The 23724-nt window shown below is 33.0% G+C and overlaps 1 protein-coding gene across 1 annotated transcript in view; it reads right to left on the bottom strand.

Annotated features, from left to right (window-relative positions):
• Positions 1–10141: 10141 nt before the first annotated feature.
• The window catches only part of LOC129220890 (putative sodium-dependent multivitamin transporter), a 53040-nt gene continuing 39457 nt past the window's right edge, over positions 10142–23724 (bottom strand). Inside the window, exons 10-14 of the mRNA XM_054855324.1 lie at positions 23033–23187; positions 18546–18793; positions 16728–16837; positions 11575–11672; positions 10142–10433 (exon numbers count right to left, since the gene is read on the bottom strand). Of these exons, the coding sequence (XP_054711299.1) occupies positions 10284–10433; positions 11575–11672; positions 16728–16837; positions 18546–18793; positions 23033–23187 (761 nt within the window). The 3' untranslated portion in view covers positions 10142–10283. The remainder of the gene's footprint in view (positions 10434–11574; positions 11673–16727; positions 16838–18545; positions 18794–23032; positions 23188–23724) is intronic.

Below are 23724 nucleotides of genomic sequence, written 5' to 3'. Positions count from 1 at the left end.
TTAAAAAAGCCCTCAAGCTGTAAAACATTTAAAGAAACCTTCATTAAAATGTTGAATAATCTGTGAAATAAAGAAACTGTAATAGAATTTATTGCGAAGTTGTAAAATACTCGAAAACAATATAATTTAAAATATAGTATTTTATTATCCAAGAAGTTTTCTTCGCAACAGAGAGGATACAAGAATTGCAATAAAATTTAAACCGCCCAATTCTCGCAAAACGAACATAGAATCTTAACAGTCAGAAAATAACTTGACGTAAAATTAGGATAGACATTATTGTTCCTTAAAAACACAAAACAGCGTTGTTTCAATTGAAAATTTTCTGACTTGAAGTTCTCAATTCTAAAAATACAGACAAAGTAATAATATCAATGCAAAAAGATGTAATATCTCATCAAAAACAACCCTGTTGTAAAAATTTCCCCGCCAAGAAAACCTTTAGCTGTTCCGCAAAAAAAAAAAAAAAAAAAAAAAAAAAAAAAAAAAAACCTGCATCCTAAACCCCAAAACCCTCAGCCATAAAAAGTTATGATATCTAGTTTGCCCGCCAAATGTCTGCCAAACTATCATCCTCCCTCTTCTCCTTTTTCATCGCAGCTACTTCCATTAGAACCTCCTCCCACCTTCAACTCCTCAGAAATATAGATAGATCTTTTAAATTGTTTATCTTGTTTGGCGGGAAGCTTTTCAAAGTGAAGTGGTTGCTTGGTGAGCAAAAAGCTTCCCGCCAAACAAGATAAACAATTTAAAAGATCTATCCATATTCCTGAGGAGTTGAAGGTGGGAGGAGGTTCTAATGGAAGTAGCTGTGATGAAAAAGGAGAAGAGGGAGGATGATAGTTTGGCAGATGCTTGGCAGGCAAACTAGATATCATAACTTTTTATGGCTGAGGGTTTTGGGGTTTAGGATGCAGTTTTTTTTTTTTTTTTTTTTTTTTTTGTGCGGAAAAGCTAAAGGTTTTCTTGGCGGGGAAATTTTTACAACAGGGTTGTTTTTGATGAGATTACAAATTACATCCGAAAACACAAAAATATAAATAACAAGAAGTTCCGTCTAGAACTATACGAGCCTACTTTCCCGTATACCCATACTACTTTCTAATACCTGATCAATATTCTCAAAAATAGCTAAAATCGCAAATTGTTTCAAACATATTTTTGCTAATTTCTAGGAATAAAGTATTCCTCACACATCTAAAAAAATTAGATGCGTAAAAAAAAAAAGAGAGAGCAGCACTTTTTAAACAAAGCAACTAATACACTTTTTTCCCTTTTAAAAATTTTTTTTAACAGCTTTCAAAACGAAAAAATAATAGTTGAAATTAATAAGCTTATTAAAATAAGTACATCATATCAAAAAAAAAAAAAAAAAAAAAAATCGTTTCTTTTTCCCCTGTTGCCAAAAACAATTTTTTAAACGAATTAATGCACTTACCAAAATAAATAAAAACAATAAAATGTTAACTTAAAGAAATACTTTTCATTGTCAAAAAAAAAAAAAAAAAAAAAAAAAAAAAAAAAAAAAAAAAAATCAACTGCGCATATCGTTATGTAGAAATATAAATGACTCCGAGTTCATTCGCCGAACACTGAATACCTAAATTAAAATTTTAGCGTGAAAATAAAAACAAATCATTTCAACAATAATTATTTCACTGTGAAAACCATAGCTGCGGGGTCGGAGTTGGAGTCAATCTCATTTTGGGATATAGGAGTCGGAGACGAATATCCAAGAATCGGAGTCAGTCATTTGTCCTCCGTATATAAATTTTTGCCAAAGCTACGAAGTCAGAGAAGAAGTCGGGAAGTCGGAGTCCGATTAATTATCGGGCACAGCAGTCGGAGTCGGAGTCAGGTGCCTCTAAATTCTTAGAGTCGGAGTCTGGAGTTTGGTGTCAATAGCTATTTCCAACAAAATTTGTTTGAAATAAATCCGCCTTCAAGTACGGAATCTACATTGACTTTCAGTTTCCCCGTAGGCGCTAATGTTAAGTTTTTTTGAACTGTTCAAAATTGAAGAAAAAATAGTTCAAATCAAAAAGTGAAATATGGGAATGAGGTGTCCTCGCCGAGATCTTTCGAACAAAAAAAAGTTTGTTCGAATTGGACTATTCATTCAAAAGTTATTAGGGGGGGGGGACAGAACAGACAGACCGACAGACACTTTTCCCCATCTCAATACCCTACTTTCCAAACTTTAATTTTTCGATATTTATTTAATTATTTTATTTATTTTTGATTTTTTTTTGTTTTTTGCGACATTTTTAAGATGCATTATGCCTTTTTTCAAGTGTTTTTCTTCTTTTTCTGACTTTTACTGGGAAAGTAGGCTAAAAAGAGATACTTATAAACTTCCGTTGCCGGCATTAATGTCACTAAGTGAATTACCGCAACATCGTTCAGACTAGAGGCTCCTTTGAAATACCAAGCGGAACACAACCGCGAACTGCCATCTTGATAAAATATGACCACCCATTATTCCATTCAATTCTGGTCACAAGTTACGTAGTTCTTTACATTTGCATACCACAAAACTCAAAGAAGTGATATTGCATTAGTGAATAAATTTAAATGAACGAAATTCTGGCGGCTAGAATGAAATTTATAGTTTAAATTTTTCGGAAATACCTAACCACAACCATATCACCGGGCACAAATTCAAAATGAAATCAACTACAATTTTTTTCTCTCCGTGCGCTGGAAGGACTGGAACAAAATATTCGCTAACAAATTCCCCCCTTCTTGGCACGCCAGCACACGGAAAAAAGGAAATACTTTAAGACATGAATAAAAAATAAAAAATAAATTACAGGCCATCTGTTTGTGTGCACAAATTGTAACTTAAACATAATGGAATAATTGACACATTTCAAAAAAAAAAAAAAAAACTTCTAGACAAATACGTCATTGCAATTCAAGTTTTACGTCAAAGTTTGTTAAAAAATCAGCTAAACTATTTTTAGTTTCACCAAATTTTATTCCAAATTCATTTTTATCAACCAAATTCCTTAGGAAATGGTACCCCACAGCAATCTGCTTAGTTCTGCAATTTTCTATTGCAGAAGTAGAAAAATCGATCGCAACTAGATTGTCACAGTACAGAGTATTGTACAGCTCTGATTAGTTGAGCTGTGACCTTAACTACACTGTTAAAAATTTTCCGGAAAATTTACGGTAATTGTTACTGGCATCCATGTTGCCAGTAACTATTACCGTAAAAATCAAATGTTACTGTAAAATTTTACGGTTTCCTCGGTAGGCCACAGCAACCAGTTGGCGCTGGGATCGCTTATTTCTCCGGTATAAAGTACCGTAAAAATCAGCGATGCGTCAGCGATGCAATTTTACAGTAACAATTACCAGAAAATCTTCCTGAGTTTTTAACAGTTTATGTTTACCTGTTTTAGGGGAGTTTAGTAAAAAATAGACGTGTTATCGGCTTGGATTTTAGTTGGAATATTTTTGAAAAACTACTAAGAAAGTTTCTCAACGCAGCGCCAATTACCCCTCCCTATTTATCGAAACAGAGGTACACATTGTCTGAGTTGGAGCTCAACTTCTCAGCGCCGCACAATACGCTCTATTAATCAATCTAAAATTCTGAACTCTTGTTCTAATTGAAACATACTCTGTTTCCATCGTTGACAGTGATAGGCATTTTTGTTTGAATGTAAACTATATTATTCGTACCCTATCCAAAAACACTACAAGCCCCCCCCCCCCCCCCCGCCATTGAAATCCGGTCGTCGTGATTCGAGGCGTAATCTGTATCAGAATAACAATCATTTATTTATGATTTTCACGATAGTCTTTTTCTACTTCAGAGATTTACTCAGTAGTGAAATAAAACTGTGTCCCGCTGTTTCCCGTTCGTGGGGGTTTTTTTTTTTTGCCCAGAATTTATTTTCATCGAATTCAATATTCAGCGTTTCTGTCACTTCGCAATTTTCGGGATCCCAAATTCTATAACCTTTTGTATGAAACACACATCCTACCATGACTTCCTGTTTAGCTTTCATATCCAATTTGTTTATTTTCTGTTTTGGAAGTCCAATATACGAAATACAGCCAAAAAACACGGGAGTGTTTAATAGATGGCTTACTTCCCCCAAATAGCTCAAAAAAGATTTTGGTTTTTCCTTAACCGCTCTAGTTCGTAAGTAGTGGAAGCACATAGCAGCTTCGGCTCAAAACTGCTTAGGCAAACCCGATTCATTTGACGTTATTTTGTTAACTGGAGGGTTTGATGGTTTTTTCAATTCTTATGCTTTGATCGTTCAGGTAAATTTCAAACTAGGAGTTCGGAAATTCCTTTCCGTTACCGGATCCCTTTTATTTTCTTTCCCGCAAATCTCTCTGTTCTCTTTTGAAACCTTACAAAGTATTCGAAAACCTCACTTTTCTTCTTTAAGAAATAAACCGAAGACTTTATTGAAAAATCGTCTAATATTGTGAAAATAATCCCCCCCCCTAAAGAGCTCAACTGCTAAGGAACCCTTCGCATTTAAATGCAAAAGAGCTTACCCGGCTTTAGCTTGAATCTCCGTTACAGGTTTAAACGAATTTCTCCGATTATTCCATTTTACATGGATAACAGTTTGACATTTTTATTTCTTATGTGCAGTGAAAGACAGTGAAGAACAGAATCACTTTTCAGCAGTTATAATATAATTTTTATATTCATCATAAACACATTGATGCCAAACTTTAAGACTCAAAGGGTTCTTAAAGTTAATATGCAAGGAAACTGACGAGTTCAAGGTTACAAGACTTTCAAATTCTACTGTAGTGCTCGAGCATCTACTTTTCTAAATGAGCATGTCCTTCAAGGCGAATAAAATATGACAAACAATGCATAATAATGTAAATATCCTACTTTCAATTAAAAAGCTGTAATTTTGACGAGAACGTAACACTGCTAAATTAGAAATGAAAAGCTGAAAATTTTAAAATATAGCCAGGCACGGCCTGAACTTAAATATGTTGGGAAGGCGTGTAATCTCAATTTGTCGAATGGAACTTATATATTTGCCGATTAATAAAATACTGGTGCATGCACATTATGTACAATTAAGTACAATATCTAATGAAATTGGGACATTCGAGAACTCAAAAATTGTAACATTACAATTTATTATGTCCCAAATTTGCCGAATCGCCAGACAAAATTTTCCAAATATGGCATTTTTGGTGAGGTCATAGAGACTTCCCGTGACCTCCCATCAATCGCCTTTGAACATAGTTTCTAAAATTATTTTTATGTTCACAAGTCAATGGTACTAGTGCATTTTTCCTGAAGTAAAACTTTAATTTCCTGCTGACGCAAATATAAAACTTTTAAAACACAAGGGTTTCATGTTTGTATCTTAAGATGCTTATTTTTTATTAGTTTTTTTTTGCTTCATTGATGATTTTTTTAATTATTATTTTTTTAGTTTTGATCGATAAGTATGAAAGCTGGCTCCAGATTTCAAAGAATTTTGGGTCGTTCAGACTAAAGCCCTCGATCCGTCTGTTAATTGGCGACACGCTCCAGCGTCCGCCATTTTGTGTCGTTCCGCAACTTTCTCCCTATCTCAACAGTAGAAAAATGCAGAGTTTCGCTCATTGAAAAGTATCTTTTTATCAACGAATGTTTGCAGATTTTTGATCGTAACTTATGTAACTGATAATATACATACAAAAATGTTGAATTTTACCTTAGTAAAATATTTTTTTTATTATTAAACCGAATATTAGTAAAATGGTGTTTTGAAGAAATTTTCGACTATTTTTAGGAGTAATTTCTTTTTTCCCCCATATAGACCTTCTGAGTTAAATTACTTGAAGTGTTTTAAATATGCGTTTTATTATTAGAAAGTTGGTGTAGTAGAACCAGGGGCGGATACAGAAAAATCTCTCGGAGGGGACCCGGGAAATTGAATAGCACCTCCTCCTTCCTCCTGCCACATACGGTGTTTCATAACAAAGTTTTCATTACTTTATTTTAAAATGTCTTTTTTTAAATTTTTTTAGGATCCCTAAAGCTAATGATTCACTTCTAAGAACATACATATTATGTACCAATATACTTTGAATGTGGACGTAAAACATCTTTAACGTTTCAAGCCAATTAAATACTAAACCATAATAATGTTACCGAAATGCTATACAATTAGCGGTTTTAATTTTAGGAACAATGTCGTAATGAATATAACACGAGGGCAAGGTTATTCAGTAAAAAAATATACCCATACCTCATTTGAGGTTTTAATATTATTTTATAGTATTTTAACTATATTTTAACTATAAAATATTTAATTAAGACTGAACCCACGTGACTGCCAGAGTGGCAAATTCTTCAACAAAAAATATCAGTAAACTTGATACTGTTTGCATATCTCTCGGTCACGTTGTTATTTTATTTATTTACATTTTATTCATCAAATTCTGTACAGGATATAAAAGTTTCTGACGCTATAGCGTAAAGTTTATAAATAAAATGGTTAAATGCAAACTGTTATAGAATTTAAAACTGAGCATAAGAAATAAAAAAAAAGAAAAGAAAGAAGTCAATCGCGATCCGCTAAAAATTTATTATAAAACATAAGGATTTAAATTTTCAGTAGGTACTAACATCCTACAGTGGCTCCCAAAGGTGTTCGTACACTTTGAAATTTTTTATTAAGACGAAAATAACGCGAAACTGAATTCGAATATAAAGTTCAATATTTTTTCACGTCATTCCTATGCCATTTTAATTACAACCCAGTAGTTTTTTCAAAATATTGACGGATCTTCTTTTTGAAATGGGTCAAGAAACGAAGAGACAGACAAATAACACGCCACAAAACTCATCGTACACTCAAATATTTTCGATTAAATTCATGATTAAAATTATCATATGTCGTTTTTTATTATTTTTGTATTGTGTTGACCCTTAAAAGTCATTTGGATTTAATTTTTTGTTTATTTATTCCTTAATATTGTGCTTATTACTTTAAACTAGCCGGTATTCGTAAAAAACAACGAACACCATTCAAAATTTAAAATTTCCTCTCACAATAGCAGTAAATTGGTTTGAAATGTCTCTAAATTAGTGAATTTATTCCATTCTATAGTAAAGTGCTTGATAGTAAAATGCTTTAAAGAAAATAATCGGGTCGAAAACAAGGTAAGAGAAGGTCAACCGGCAAAGTTGATGAAGCTCGATCGGAGATTTAAAGTTAAAAAAATTATGAAAAATACACATTTGAATGCTGTAAAAGTTTCTGCAGAGTTAAACATTTAATTTTCACTTAAAATTGTTCGCCAAGTTCTCTGATTAGCTGGATTAAATGAGAGCTCTTCCCGCAGAAATTTTCTTTGTCGTGAGAAAAACAGAAAGCTTAAGCTTTTCGTCGCAAAATCAATGATAAATAAGCTCAAAACATTTTGTAATTAATTCTTACTTACAGATAAAAATAAATTCAATATTTTTGGTTAAACTTTTGTATAATTTTAATTGAAGAGAAAATTAAGAACTTAATCTTAAGAACTTAGTTGGATCAGTTAATCAAGACGGTGAAGGTGTTCTTGTGTCAGGATGCATATCAGCATCAGGACTTGGTAGTTTGGAATTTTTTGATGAAATAATGAATCATGATGTTCATTTAAATATTTTAAAAACCAATATTAAACTCTTAGCCAAAAATTTGGTTATTGGAAACAACTTTGTTTTTTATCAAGATAACGATAAGAAGAACCCGGTTTTCAACGTTCGCGTCTAGTGCTTCGAAAATTGTCCTAAATTTTAGAAAATATCCCCTCAATCTCCAGATTTACTTTAACTTAATGTAACATATTTTGAGATATCTGGAGGCTAGATTACGAAGTTACGGCTTTGAAACGAAAATAGAGCTAGAAACAGTAAGACTTGGAAGTGTGGTTAAACACTTACTCAGAAATTACGCAATAAATAAGAAAGAAAAAAGAATGAAATCTATTCCCAGGCGCTTAAAAGGTGTTGTTGATACTGCATGATATTCTCCTAAATAATAACTTAATGAAAAGTTAGATTAATCAATAATATAAGACATTTTTTAAAGTGTACGAAGACTTTTGTAAGGTAAAATTTCCAGCACTTTTTGGTTTTCGATTTGAAAAAAATTAAGTTTTAATGTTTAAAAAAAATTCATGTAGTTTTGTTAAAAATTGATCATTAATCTTATAATTAAATGCCTATTCCAAAATATTAATTCTAACCAACGGATAGGGGCCGACTTCATTGAAAGTCGTAGGTGTACGAACACTTTTGGGAGCCACTGTATATAACACAAAATATAATCGTAAACAAAGTCTAATGTTCTAATAACCATTAATACGATCAAGCAAGGAATTGATTTATTTTTAAATCAAATTTGAGTTTCAAAAAATGTTTAAAACGATCATACGTGCAGTAAAATATTCAGAATCACAACAACTGCTCGGATTTTTGCTATAAAGCAATCGCTACAACTTTGCAACTAAAATAAATTGCGAAACCAACATCAACGCAATTTGTATCCCAATACAAATTGCGATTTCAAAATAAACACTGTTATTTTACATACATTCTCGATGATAAAGAAAACTACATTTTGAGGAAAAAGGAATGAATAATAAAACTAGCACTTACCTTTAACTTGGATTACAGCTGAGCAGTCCTGCCTCAGCACACCCGAAATAATAACAAACATGACTGTCGATACATTGAATTCATTAGTTTCTCTTCCCATATGAAAAGAAACACTTTTTGCGCATCGTTTTGCGCAATCCAAAACAGTTTTACAGTTTTTCTCTGTTATTTAGCAGAGCAGTATTAAACTGTAAGAAAAAACAGTATATTATTATAAAAACAACAATTATTTTTTGCAGTGTGTGGGAAGGATCTTCGTGTTTTCCGAGAAAGAAGATAAATGTTCTACGGATTATGATAAAATTATTGAGCATTTAAAGAATTCAGAATTGTAACAGATGGCTCAGGCATTAGATACCATTGTTTCAGACTGCTGTATTAGCTGAATAAATGTTTGTAAGTTTAAATTTTAAAAGTTTAATTGTTTTGGACTTCTTGTCCTTCCGTTACTATCCTTCCGTTAACCTTAACAAATACATAATTTATATGCTTAAAATAATTATTTCTTAAAACTAGAGGTAGAATTGTAATGGCTGAATACTCCTATATGTGCTCTAATTTTTATAAAATTTTCCCTCTTAAAGTTTAGCTGAACTTTTGGGAAGAACATGATAGCGTGAAAATCATGTTGCAAAAATGTCCTTCCGTTACCGTTTTTTGAATTTGATTAAAAAAAAAAGTTACTAACAAAAAATTCTCGGCTTTTTCTTTTTAGCAACTTATTATGATGCGTATAAAAGTTTATGCATCAGTTTTTGAAAAAATATGAATTTTGATATCGTCACAAACAGAAATGCATAGCTTTTTTTTATTTTATGAAACTGTCCTTCTGTTACCGCTGGAATTCACCTATAAATAATTTATTTCGTATTTGTTAGTAGGGATCGAATTTATACAACATTTACGCTTACAAGGATAAAGTAGATGCTATTGTCTTTTATTTTCACCATTGGGGGGGGGGGGGGTAACATTTAAAAAAAATGTCCTAGATGGGGCGAGGTACCCCGACTTACCTTAGTTTTTTCAAACGTATTTTGTAATAATTAGAGTTGTTTAGTAGATTGATGCATAATTTTCTGCTAATTTTATTCATTTGAACGTTAACTGGGAAAAATAATTCACAAACAAAAGATTTTCTATTTCATTGAACTAAAGTAGTTTTTTGCATTTTTACTTCACCGATAAAACTTCAGTAAGTTAAACAATGATCATCAATCAACAACTCAAAAACTATAAATAAAAATACTTTTTCCTTTTTCTTTTCAACAGCTGGCTGAATTTCACCCTTGCTTTTTTTTCAATAAGTTAATCTTCTACTTATAATGTGTTTCATGTACGTATATTTTAATTAAAATTTTAAATATACAACATCATAATCAGATAGACCAGGGATTATTGTTTCAAAAATCACGACTCTCAAACAAGAATCAAAATTTATATATTTTTATAGTTACATAAAATAAAATTTATTAAAATTTACATGTACATACTGATTTTACAAAGAATATGGTAAAATAGCGACAGTCGCCGATAGGTGCAGCTGAAAATGGATGGTGTCTTGTCAAAAAATGTGTCCATTTCACAAAGTAATTACTGAATTTTGAATGTGGGTACAAACACATAGCAAATTCGTTACAGTTTACTATTAATTTCCAGTAACTCTTTTAATATCTTGAGTCCCGTTACTAATAGGATTCACATTTTCTACTTCTTCAACTCCATTAATTTCTTGCATTCTTTTTTTCACTTGAGTTCCGTTGCTCACTGGATTCACAACTTCCAATTCTAGCTCTACCTAAAATGAAAGTTTTATGTTTATAAAATTAATTTCAAAAAACAGGGAGAAAGTAACACTTCATTATTACACGAGTTAAAATGTTATCTTATAATTTTTCGCATTATAAGGTGAGAATTATGTGACTGCATTCGCTATTATTGTTTATTTAATATTTTTTGAAACAAATATTAACGAAATATTTTTTATTTCACAAATCACATGTACGGTTTGATACATAAGCAAATCAACTTTTAAAAAAAATGAAGAAATTAAAAATAAATTAACTTTTGTTTATGGACAGGAGCGGATACAAGGGGAAGGTCATGGGGGTTATGACGTCCACCCCCCTCCCTAAACCGTCGTCAATATTATCCGTCCCACATTGTGTTCAAACACTTAATGAATTTAAAATGTAAACGATTTCAGAAAAGTTCTCAATTCATAAATTATTTTAAAAAGTAAATGTTTGAAGTACTACTTCTCTTCATTGCTTAAGAAATTCATTAATAATGTTTTTACATGCCTTATTACTGGCCGAATTGTGGCTTTTAGAACAAATTAATGAAACTGGATAATAATGATGATATTACATTTTAAACCACTACATGAAACAAAACTTTCTTTTTTAATTGGGGCAGAAAAAAGGTTTACCAGTTGGCTCATATAAAAAACATTTGCTTATTTATTTATTTTATTTTTTATGCATCCGCATTTCTTACATCCAAAATTTGCTTTTTAATAAAACATTATTATTAAGTTTTATTTAAATTTTTATTGTGTTTTAGCTTTTCTTTGTGGGTGCGAAAATTGTTTTAAAAGCTGCGTATCGTGATGAAATTTTAAACTAAAAGTTTTCTAATGAGTTTTATTCAACTTTTCCTCTTAATAACAACAGTAGAGCAATATAAATTAAAGAACATAAATAATGCAACATAAGCAAAAGCAGCGACGGCAATTCGCAACATCCGAAAGTACGGGAATACAAAATGGGCACAAATAATGAGCAGCCCCCAATAAAGCGAGATCAAGATTCTCCACTTTTTCCGTAATGTAATTTTACGTCAAGTCTTACAATTATAGACTAACTGAGGATATAAGAGCATGAATTAAAGAAACTGTTGAGTACATTGTAATAAGCTAAATAATGTATATATATTACCGATCTTTTTTTCTTTTCTCCGCCATTATATGATTTCTTGTTCAAGAAAAATTTTAGAACTGGACTTAATAATTCTTCTGGAACATCTTTGGTCGACCCTATAGAAAATAAAATAAAAAGGTTTATAAATTCATTTTTGACGATCCAAAACTGGAAAGTTCCGTGAGTTCATTTATTTCGACCCCCACTCTTAGCCATGCGAACTCTCGTGTGGTGAAACCTAGGGCCTGGAGCTAAAAGGTAGGTCATGGGTCTTGAGACACAAAGTATGTTGTTAAAACTTTTTAACAACCGACAAGACGCATGGAAACATGTGTAAGTTATTTGCATACATATTACTGACATAGTAACTACTCTAACATGCATTCAATAAAGTTTGAAAAAGAAAATTGCAGGATAGTAGATTCACATGTGCCCCTACAGAGGGGCAAATGTGAATTATTGACGACGATTTAAAGAAAATAACATAAGGTAATGATGTACATTTTTTTCTAACTATAATATATTTCTAATCTAAACCTTATAATTATCTAAATATATTTTTATTAAAAATTAAAAAAAAAAAACAGGACACAAAGAAGGACTATTAAATCATTCGGACATGTTAGCGCTGAGCAGTTGCGTAGCTACGCTTTCTGCCGCCCGGGGCGGTTCCTCAATTTGCCGCACCCCTGATGGGAAATAGTTAATACATTAAAGAGTCAAAAGTGTTTTACTAAGATTTTAAAAAAAGAGGAAAATAAAATTATTTTTTTCCCTTCTTGCTTTTCTTGCAAAAGAAAAAAAAAAAAGAATTCAGAGCCCCACCGAAAAATTCCAAAAGTTAACCCGGGAGAACGCGTGCTTCCTGGGCGAACTTTTATTAACGAACACGACATTAAAACTTCAATACTGAAAGGATATAAACAAAATAACGTTATTGGCCATTCAAAATTGTTGGTCTGTGAAACAAACGACAGGACGCACGGGGGTCACTGAATGACCCCAGATAAAAACCGAGTCATGCGCTAATAAAACACCATTTTTCGACTTGTCTGCTGTTAAAACCAAAACGTCTCATAATTTTCGACATTAAAATTTAATTTTAGACGTAAGTGCGATTTATAAATGAGCTTTACATCACACTTATAACAAAAGCATTTCTACATTTGCTCTTTAAATCTAGTTCAGACACACTGCGAATAATAACGCTTTATGTAAGTTTTGCAAACTTTTTAACAGCTATAGTGCTGTTATTGGTATTTTTGTTACAGAAACTTGTAGAATTGATGCTAAAAATGCTTCATTTTTTATTGAAACTGAAAAACAGAAAAAATCGCTACATTCAAAAGGCAATCTCGTCTAACTTTACTCCACTTCACGTCATATTTAGCAATTAAAAAATCACAGTTATTTACTTTAATGTATTTCCATCCTTTTTCAACTCTGTACCATATTCGCTGACATTTTCACGATCTAAGAATTTCTCTTCTAAAAAAAATCTTTAGCTCCATTTTCGTCGTTGATGAAACAATTAGTTGATTGAATTTCTGCAAAACGTGTTCGAAAAGGACCTATTTCTTTCTCGCATGGTATTGGCATTACTACTTACATGAAAAAACTTCAATACTGAAAGGATATAAACAAAATAACGTTATTGGCCATTCAAAATTGTTGGTCTGTGAAACAAACGACAGGAGGCGCGGGGTCATTTTATGACTCCAGTAACTGACTAAACGTGTTTTAAAGGAGAACAAATGTCCAAAATCCGTTCAAACTGTTACCAAAAGATAGATGGGGGGGGGGGGGGGACCAAACTCAGCTAGGAAAAGAATGAACTGGTGGCTAGTTTTTTGGCAATTACTATTTGCAAAAGGCTTGGGGTGATAAAATGACCCCAGTGCGTCCTCCCGGATAAAGCCAAAATTCTGAATTTTAAGCAAGTTTTGGTAACACTTATAGAAAAAAGGCTTTGAGCTCTTTCCAGAATATTTTTTTTAATTAAAATCAGTTTTATGCTATTTTTGGTGACGTTACGAGGTTGGAAATTCTCAAGGAAATTCGCTGAAATTGAAATCTTAAAGAAGCGATTTTAGGCTATCTTTGCATACGTGAAGATATTAGGGCAGGTTCAGCGGCGCTGTCCGGAATGCGTTTCAACTAAACTGAACGTTAAAGAGAATAGGGAACGTTCGGGAGCTCTCTAGAAATTTTTCGATGCCGAAGTTTCAAAAATACAATTTTGGATATCTTCCACTGCATAAGTTTCCAACTATTTTCAAAAATGTTGGGAAATCAGATGGTTTTCCCGTCTCCCTATGAAACTTTTTGAAAATGACTCCTAAAAACGCGACTTTAGCCGTTGTTTGACGGACAACGTCATGAGAGAGTTTTGGTAACACTTATAGAAAAAAAGGCTTTGAGCTCCCTCCAGGTTATTTTTTTTAAAATTAAAATAAGTTTTATGCTATTTTTGGTGACGTTACGAGGTTGGAAATTCTCAAGGAAATTTGCTGAAATGAAATCTTAACCCTTCACTGCATTTTGTATCAAATTTGATACATAATTTATTTTTTCCGTTAAAAAATATTTGAAAACACTTCAGCATTTTGTTCACGTTGTATCATTTTATAAACATAAATTGTAGACTAAAAAAAACTTTATTTATGTCATTTTAAGCGGTTAGATGCAGCACCAGTATTATGATGCATCTTTAGTATTTAGTTATTCAATTTCTGATACACGTGGTGACATATTAATTCTGTTCTAGTATTTAAAAGGAGTCTTGCATATTGGATAGTCCCAAAAGATGCTTTCATAGGTATATAACATTGATAATTACTCATCAAAACGCCTTTAATTACTTTCTGAAAAATATAGTAGTGATTTTAACATTATGTATCAAAAATGATACAATGTGTAATAACATCACTTTTTTAGAAAATGGCGAAAAAACGATTTTTGACTCAAAAGGAAATAGAAGAGTTGATGAACAAAGCCTGGAGTGATGCAAGTGAAGATTTTGTACCAACGAGTGAGAAAAATAAGAGGCAACGAAGATGAAATCAAAAACTTGTTGTCCTTATGGAAATTTCGCGAGCAAATAGCAGAGGTACTTTGTAAGTAGGGGGTAAATAACCCTAATAAACGTGGTCGACCTTCCACGAGCACTAGTGATGAAATATGCAAAAAAAAGCAAGAAGGCCTTCAGCATTCTACGTGCCACCCTGTGATATCTGCACAGATGGTATTGGGCATTTAAAGATAATTGTGGACAATAGGCAACGGTGCAAGTACCCGAAATGTGGAAAATTATCATCTGTGAAATGCGATAAACGTGGGGTATTTCTTTGTTTGAATAAGAATAATAATTGTTTTAGAAATGTTCATGTTTAAAATAATGTTATTTTACGTTTATATACGTTATATCAAATATGATACATTAAAAAATGTCATTATTTTACGTTTGTACACGTTGTATCAAATTTGATACATTAATTAAATTTAATTTAATGAAAGTAATATTTCACTTGGATTTTTTTGAGTATTTTTCTGTTGTTTTATATGGTCATACATTGCTAAAAATATTTTTTATTCGAAAAAAAAAAGTCGTGCATTGAAGGGTTAAGGAAGCAATTTTAGGCTATCTTTGCATACGTGAAGATATTAGGGAAGGTTCAGCGGCGCTGTCCGTAATGCGTTTCAACTAAACTGAAAAACACGTAATTGTATGCTGTATCTAGTGGTGTAAGGGCCTCCCCTAACTCCAACAAGGACTGGATTTTCCTCCAGAAATATTTTCAAACTTGAAATCAATTTTAGTCTATCTTTGATGACGTTAAAGAGAATAGGGAACGTTCGGGAGCTCTCTAGAAATTTTTCGATGCCGAAGTTTCAAAAATGCAATTTCAGGCTATCTTCCACTGCATAAGTTTCCAACTATTTTCAAAAATGTTGGGAAATCAGATGGTTTTCCCGTCTCCCTATGAAACTTTTTGAAAATGACTCCTAAAAACGCGACTTTAGCCATTGTTTGACGGACAACGTCATGAGGGAGAGAGAGTTCGGAGGAGGGATTCCCACTCGAAATCTTTTTCGAAATTGTTGCTCATTTTAAGCTCTTCATCACTGAGAAAAGAAGGCTTTGCTGTCTTCCCTCAGAAATTTCTAATTTGAAGCCAACTGAGACGGCATTTGATAATTTCGTGCACATTTGGTGTCCCTACCTTTGAATTTTTCTGAAATTTAAGTTTCAAAAACCCAACTTAAAGCTATTTTTGAACACATGGTATGCGAAGGGGATTTCGAAGTTGATACCCTTAATACACATATTAGACTAATTTTAATCACGTTACAGGAAGGGTCAGGGCCTCAGGAATTTGTTCGTATTGAAATTTTAAAAACTCAATATTAGACTATTAGACTTAAAGACGAAATGCAAAGGGACGGGGTGGGCATTATCCCTTGGAAATGTTTCGAAACTTAAGGCCTTAACTGCACTTTTGGGCTGTTTGGTTACGTTAAGGGATAGAAATGTGCGGTTGCTCTTCCCGAAAAATGTGATACCGAACTCAGTCTGTAGCTTCAGACGAAGGAAGAGAAAAAACAAGCAATATAGTGCTGAGATGTCCACAAGAACAACACATGTTTCGTATTTGAGTAATTTTGTTATCATGGTCGTTCCACAACCTTAGAATTCAAAGACCTTTTTTTTCCGACTCCAGAAAAATATCATAATAAAGCATGATTTACTTATTGGGAAAACGCGTTAAATTTTTTCGCATCAAGTGTGAACTTGCCGCCCCCCAAAAAGTGCCGCTTGGGGCGGACCGCCCCCCTCCGCCACTCCCTAGCTACGCCACTGGCGCTGAGAAATTGATAATATTTTTTAAAAAAATATAGAAATGAAAAAAGTTGTTTGCATGTGTCCTCCTATCCATTACTCTCTTAATTTCACAATTATTTAAAATTGCATTTTTGGAGGAATGCATACCTTTTAAGATAACTTACACATAAAAGAGTTAGTACAAAATCGTGAAATTTACCAATACAGAGGTTTCATGTATATACTGAGTTTTGCGATATCATTTCATTTAGTAAGATGTCTATTTTTTGGGAAATTGGCAACCTTTATTCTTTTTCCTTAAATTTTTGGCAGCTATGGTTATACGTACCGGAAATTATGTTAAATATAACACTAAGAATGTAGCCGACGACGGTGCAAGAAGTAAACCCAACAGTGCCAATCAACATGAATGAAATGCGGTAGACATAGAGCACATCCCTGGAGGGGAAAAATCTTGCATGAATAACATTTTTCTTCATTAAACACGTATACACACAAATTCAGTTGTACACATAATGTAAGAGCTTTAAGTGAACTTCAGAATATTTGTTCTTTTTTACATAGAGATCAACGCTTTATTTTTTACGATTGCTAGTAGTGCTGTAGTTTGGAGTAGACGGGAGGGGGGGGGGGAGAAGAAGGGGAGAGGTTTAATATTTTGTTTCTCACTGTAAAAAATATTCATACTTGTAAATTGGAGTGAAAGCAATTTTTCATTTGTTGAGTCCCCTCATATCTTAAGGGAAGTTCCATCATTCTTTTTTTTTTAATTACAGCACTTAGTTATTAATGTCTGATACTCTCAAAAATAATATTTCCTAACAAAATAAAGTCTTTTTTTTAAAGTTATGTGCTTTTTAAGCGACGCAAAGTGTACGAAATGTATAAAGTTTCTTAGCATAAGTTGAAAAATACAATCGGTGCTAGATTTACCTAAAAGCTAAATAAGCTATTTTAGTACCCTTTGTTGGAACCCCCGAATCATAAAGAATGCATAATTTGTTACTAAAAAATTAAAAGAACTTGAAAAAATTAATTTCACTCCTAAGAAACCTGGAAAAATTTAAAAAATAAAGTCCTAAACCTTGAACTTAAAAATTTCTAACAATTGAGAGGGGTATGGAATACCAAAATGGGGCGAATTCAGCTTCTTGATACATCCTGTATATGAAAAAGGCAAAAACTATGGTTCTCGCGTTTCTGAGACATATTGCCTGAAGTAAATTTTTGTGACTCGCATGTTTCATATTCAGAATAGCAAGCTTGATTCATCCTGAATTCAGTATTATGGAAGTTTTTTTTTTCTGGCTTTTATCTTACTTTTACTACATACTGTTAATCTGTTGAGCACGAGTGAAAAAATTGCACTAGTACCTATATTCGTTTTTGTTTTTCTACAGGCCCGTTAAATATAAACTCAGGATTGTGTTTATTTTTATGTAATAAATAAAAACAAACATTCCTTTTGTGACCAGATGACAACGGCAGTTGAAGCTCCATACACTAGGGCAATTCAAAAAGTCTTTGTGCCTATTTTTTATTCGCCAAAAACAGGTACATACATTTATTTACAAATATACGTAGTGTACTACTTACCTTACATTATTTCTCCACATAGTCACGACACTTGTCCAGACATTTGTCCCACCGCAGCACTAAGTTAGAGATCCCCCTGTGGTAAATTCTTCTGGTGCCTGTGGAACCACCGTCAGACCGCGTTTTTGGCTTCTTCGTCACATGTGAATCTCTATCCTGCCAGAAACTTCTTCAGTGGAGCGAAAACGTGAAAATCACTAGGGCAAGGTCTGAACTGTAGGTACCCCTGTGAATTGCTATGGGCTTTTGTCCGTTGCTCCAACAAAACGAATAACAATCGCTGCTCATAAGTTGTAGAAGTCTGAAGAACTACCGTCATCTTAAATGACTCCGCTCTTCCGAGCAAAAAGCAGATACGGCTGGTACGGTCCAAGGAACTGTCACTGCTGGGAATGTATATGTTTGCTTTGCATTTGTCATATTTTTGCTAAAAAAAGGAGCAAAGACTTTTTGATTTGCCCTCGTACTTTCAGTTTGATTACATCGACAAGCACTAATCAATTCTAAGGGATAAGAACATATTTTGCTCACAAATTTGATTTACACTTACTCAGAAGATACAGTTGTAGATGAAGTTACTGTATCATTAATAAAGAATGAACTACTAGCTGAACGATCTTCAACTGCATCAAACAAGGTCGACATCTCGTAAGGGGATAGGGTTGCGTTCGTCCATTCGTTATCAACACATCCTTCAACTGATGTCGGAAGAGATTTTGGCGGTGGAGCATAAAATAAGATTCCCCAACTAATCCATGATGTAAAAGTTATGGAAGTTATTACTCCTAGTACTATACCCTGAAAAAAAAAAAAAAAAAAAAACATAAAGAACTGTGGTCATTTTATTGAATTATGCAAGTACAGTGGTTACCAACCTTTTCACTACCGAGGACCACTGTGCACCCTTCCGAATCCCATGCGGACCACATATGAGGCAGTGAGAAGCAAAGGAATGTAGGTGGCAAAATTAAAAATTTGGAGATAACCAGTACAAATGGTAGGTGTACTGGTTATCTCCAACCAGTACATCTACTGATCATCTGAGGCTTCTCACTGCCTCAAATGAGGCAGCGAAAAGCAAAAGGATGTAATTGGATATTTCCAAGTTTTGAGTAAAACGCGTTTTAAGTTCCAGTCCTAGGTGGATTTTCACTGAAAAGTTTTTCTGAATCCTTCTGTATAGCAGCCGCTGCAAGTGCTACTAGTATGCAATCTCTTGTCCCAAACAGAGGAGACATTTAATTACCATTTGTGCTGTTTATCTCCAAATTTTTAATTTTGGCACTTACATCCCTTTGCTTCTGACTGTATCATATGATAGGAATAATATTAGATTAGCTGAAATGAGATGAATCAGAAAGTCCAGTCCCCAGATCCAAATTTAACTTACACTAGCTGTTCGCGGACCTCATGAGTATTGCTCGAGGACCACGTGTTGAGAAGCAGTGCGATAGTAGACGTGGTTACAAAATGTATCCATTTATGTTACATCATTCCATTGATTTTTAAACGATAATGGTTTCTTTAACTTACAAGTGAGAATGAAACAAGGGAAAAAAATATGAACTTTTCATTTTATTAAAATTTGTTCGGAAAACTTTTGATAGTTAGTAATGATGCATCCTTCTTTTCGAAAGCTTGAGTAATGAATTCCGATGTTGAATATTCAAAATATGAGATTCTGATACAATTTGTGAAAATTTAGTGTCATATAATTGTTAGTGTGCGTAATAACAGGATAAAAAAGAATAATAATGAATATGAACATGAAATACACATTATTTTACTAACTTAAACTGCACTCAGGGAAAAAAAGTAATAAATAAATAAATAAATGATTAAAATCAAAATAAATGTTTTTCTTGTCTTGAATTCAAATCATGTTTTTTGCAATCACGAATTGCGATGAAACCCTACTCGTCAGGTTTCTTGTTTCTGCAAACGGAATAAGAGTGGAAATAACCAATAAATTTGCACCCGTCATAATATGGCCGATGATTTTCTAGAATAGGTAATACGAGGCATATCCATGAAAAAAGAAATGTTGATTAGAACGTGGAAATAAAGATAAAGATTTTAATAGCCGACATTTAAAAGTACATTTATCATAAAGATTATTTACAGCGTATAACGTTACTTATTTTTTTATTTCTTATCTATCTCAAATGACGAGAATTAGTAATCTTAAAATTATCATTTAGATCAAGTTTTGCTGTTTAAATTCCTTTGTATAGGTCTATGTGGTTTTTCCTGAAAAAACAAATTTTACACAATAAACAAACACCCTTTCTTTTGATGTAAGATCTGCTTTAGTAAGGCCTTGAGAACAAATATAAATAAAATCAAAACATAGACGATTTGTATCTACGATGACAGAAATTTCGCTCTAAAAAACAACCGTCGCCATGGCAATCTGAAAAAGCAGAGCAACATCAACTTTTGCCAATTGAGGATAAGAAGCCATTCGTGTGATTGTATTAAGGACATAATTTTCCGTCGATAATAACAGCGAGGGGAAAAAATGCGGGCAAAGTACGTGCAATAGAAGATATTTTTTCTCAGTTTTTGAAAATCCGGGGAAAAAATGCAATATTTTGGATCGATTTAATAAATTTCAATAAACTGTCGTTTAATTTTATTCAATGACACTCAAATGCTTATAATACATGAATTTTATTCGATGTCATTTCAAAATATGATCTTAATAATGTTTGTTGTAACTTAAAAGCGTTGCTGTATTTTTTTCCCTTTCAATATTCAACGTGTATTGCGTATTGAAATTTGCAGAACATTTATATTTACTAAATTTAACAATAGAAATAATCTTTTTTTTTTCTTTCTGAAGTTTGTTTATTCTCAGTTGCGCATGTTTTCGTCAAAGTAAGTTCAAGTTTTTTTTTCTTTTCAATAACTACGCACTACTTTATAATATAACTGCTCGTATAGTTCTGAACATGAAAAAAAAATGAAGAAAATAATTGATAAATATTTATACACTCAAACTCGCTTATAAAGAGCCCTGATTTAACGAGAACTTGGATTCAGGAGGAAATCAAAAGGATTTCGTTGGTACAATGTTACGTCCAGGGGAACATAACTCGTTTATAACGAGCAAGCCCCGCCTAAAGTGAGCAAATTTTTGCATTTCATAAAATTTCTGCTGATTGCCACCTTAGAAAATATTATCCTATTTTTGGAAAAACTCTAAAAGCATTTTTCATTCAGCCGACAGTTATTGAAAAAGACATAAGTTCTGAAAACAACAGCCCTCGACATAATCAATGGCTGCCAAAGGGCAGAAAAACTGCCATCTAAAGTGCAGAAGCCACAAATGCAAATAACGATGTTTTTGGAGCTGTATGTTCCTCGAAAACAGCAAAAAGAGACGGTAAGACAGTTTCAAGCAAAAACCAACTTTTTGGTACTCTACAGAATCATAAAAATAACTATGATTTTTTTTCACGAACCCATGTTTTACGAGCACTCGTTTATAACGAGCAATTATCAAGGTCCCTTCGCGCTCGTTATACGCGAGTTCGACTGTATTTAGTCTTTTATTTTCCAAGTCCATGTTCCTGCTCGTTCGGATATCATCTCTCTCGCAGCTTTCTTACCCCTTGTACATCCAACATTAAATTTTACATATAATAGACAAGGGCAAGGGCGTATCAAGCTCAAAAAGGAAGGTGAGGCAGGAACGTCACTTGGACAATCGAGAGGGTAGAGATTCCTCCCCCCCCCTCTCGATTTAGCCTACATTTTGGAAGCACTTTAATTTTGCCTTCTTGATATACCAATGGACGAAGGAAAAATCTTCAACAATTGATTTTTCTTTTAGTTTTTCTAGGGTTATTAAATATTTCATTTCGATGCATGTAGACGGCAGCACCACACACTTTTTTGGTCAGTTGGGATAAATGGAAAATTATTCTCTTACCTACGCAGGTAGGAGGCCACAGAAAAGCTTTAGATATTAATAATTAATTCCACCTTCTCTGCTACTTTAGATGTGCAATCAAGGTGTTTTTTAACTAAATTATTTGTGAGTGAAGACTGAGCAACATAAAAAAGACATTCTGAGAGTTCGCGTGTTTCTAAAAACATATGTAGGCGTCATAATTATTTCAAGATGACTGTGAAAAAAGTTGTTTTTTTAGCTTAGTTTGAAATTCTGTTCCTTTTCCTTCAACTGACACTGCATTAAAGGGTGGGGAGGGGGGAGGGGGGGGGGTATATGTGATTTTTTTTTTTGTTTCCTTATTTTAATAAAAAAATATTATTAATTTCTCAGAGTTAATTTGTCCCCATAGTTGAATAATCTCTTCTTTGTGCCATGGAGTTTTTCAAAAAAAAAACATTTTTTTAAAAAATTTCACTTAAAAAATGTCTTTATTCGCTCACACGTGTATTTCACCAAATAACGTGATCCCATATGCTCCTTATAGGGGCACATGCGATTCAGATTTGTTTATCCGATAGAATTGTAAATGCAGTGGTTCGCGTCGATAATTCATTCGGACTATTTAATATTTTGCTGCTGAACTTTTCAATTAAATTCAACTGTCCAGTTAAAATTGGCAATAGAATCCGATTGAGATCAATTTTCATGAACACTAAAAATATTAACTACCTTTTACAATAGCTGTTTAAGAAACTTGAGTGCAATGCAACCATTTAAAATAGTATATAACATTCAGTCCTGCGAAGTGTGATGGAGTGACGTAGTGAAGAAGTCCCGATACAATGCCACTACGCACATTGGTGGAGAAAATAACTGATAAAACGCATTCGATCAAAAAAGAGTTCACTTTATACATTTGACACGCTATTGTTGATACACATTCGCACGCTTCCACTGTTTTCGGATAAAAGAACAATTTTTGAGTTACAAACATACTGCACATTACAGTTGACACCAAAGTCAGGAAAACAATTTCGACAATTTTCCCGTTTTTAAAGTAAAACCGTCTAAGGATCAAATAATGTCGCATGCATGGTTTTAGGCAACATTTCATCGATATAACATCATATACTTACCTTTTCATTAGTGCGTTGTGTCATCATTCCAAGCGTAAACATGGACAGAAGAGGCCCACCAGTGAGTCCAAAAATAAGGAAAGCAGACTGAGTCAGATTGTCAAATTTCGAAACAAGAAAACTCAGAGCCAAAGACACAGCTCCGTAAAAGAAAGCTATAGCAAAAGAATAAGAATAAACTTTAAACAATTAATTAATATTCTTTAAAAAACAAAGTTTCATAACTAAAAATTGTTAATCTAAAAGATTAAATTACAGTCAGTTGTGATAAAAGGAAACATATGGGGATAATGTAAACTCTAACACCACTCTTGTGGAACTGAACTGCTGATGTTAAAACTAGGGTCAGTTAGGGTAAAAGAAACCATGAGGTAAATGGCCACTATAACCACAATTAAGGAACAAAGCTGTTGATGATCTAATTAGGGTCAGTTGAGGTAAAAGGAAACATGGGGTGAATGGAAACTCTTATCACCACACTTGTGGAACTAAAGTGTTGATGAGTAAAAACTAGGTACTATATAGATTCTGAGAGTCTCTGTGTTTTCTAACAATAGTACAAAAGTCGTCATTGTTTGAAGGTGACAATGAAAAAAAAAGTTCTCTTTTAAATTTTAAGGATTTTGCATTTTTTTCTCCAGCAGGTTTACAATGCGAAATAAGCGGTCTCAACCAGTTGTACTTGTTATAAA

Source organism: Uloborus diversus, chromosome 4, assembly GCF_026930045.1.
Source record: "Uloborus diversus isolate 005 chromosome 4, Udiv.v.3.1, whole genome shotgun sequence".
In the NCBI taxonomy this organism is placed as follows: domain Eukaryota; kingdom Metazoa; phylum Arthropoda; class Arachnida; order Araneae; family Uloboridae; genus Uloborus; species Uloborus diversus.
This window is presented reverse-complemented; position numbering and strand designations above follow the sequence as displayed.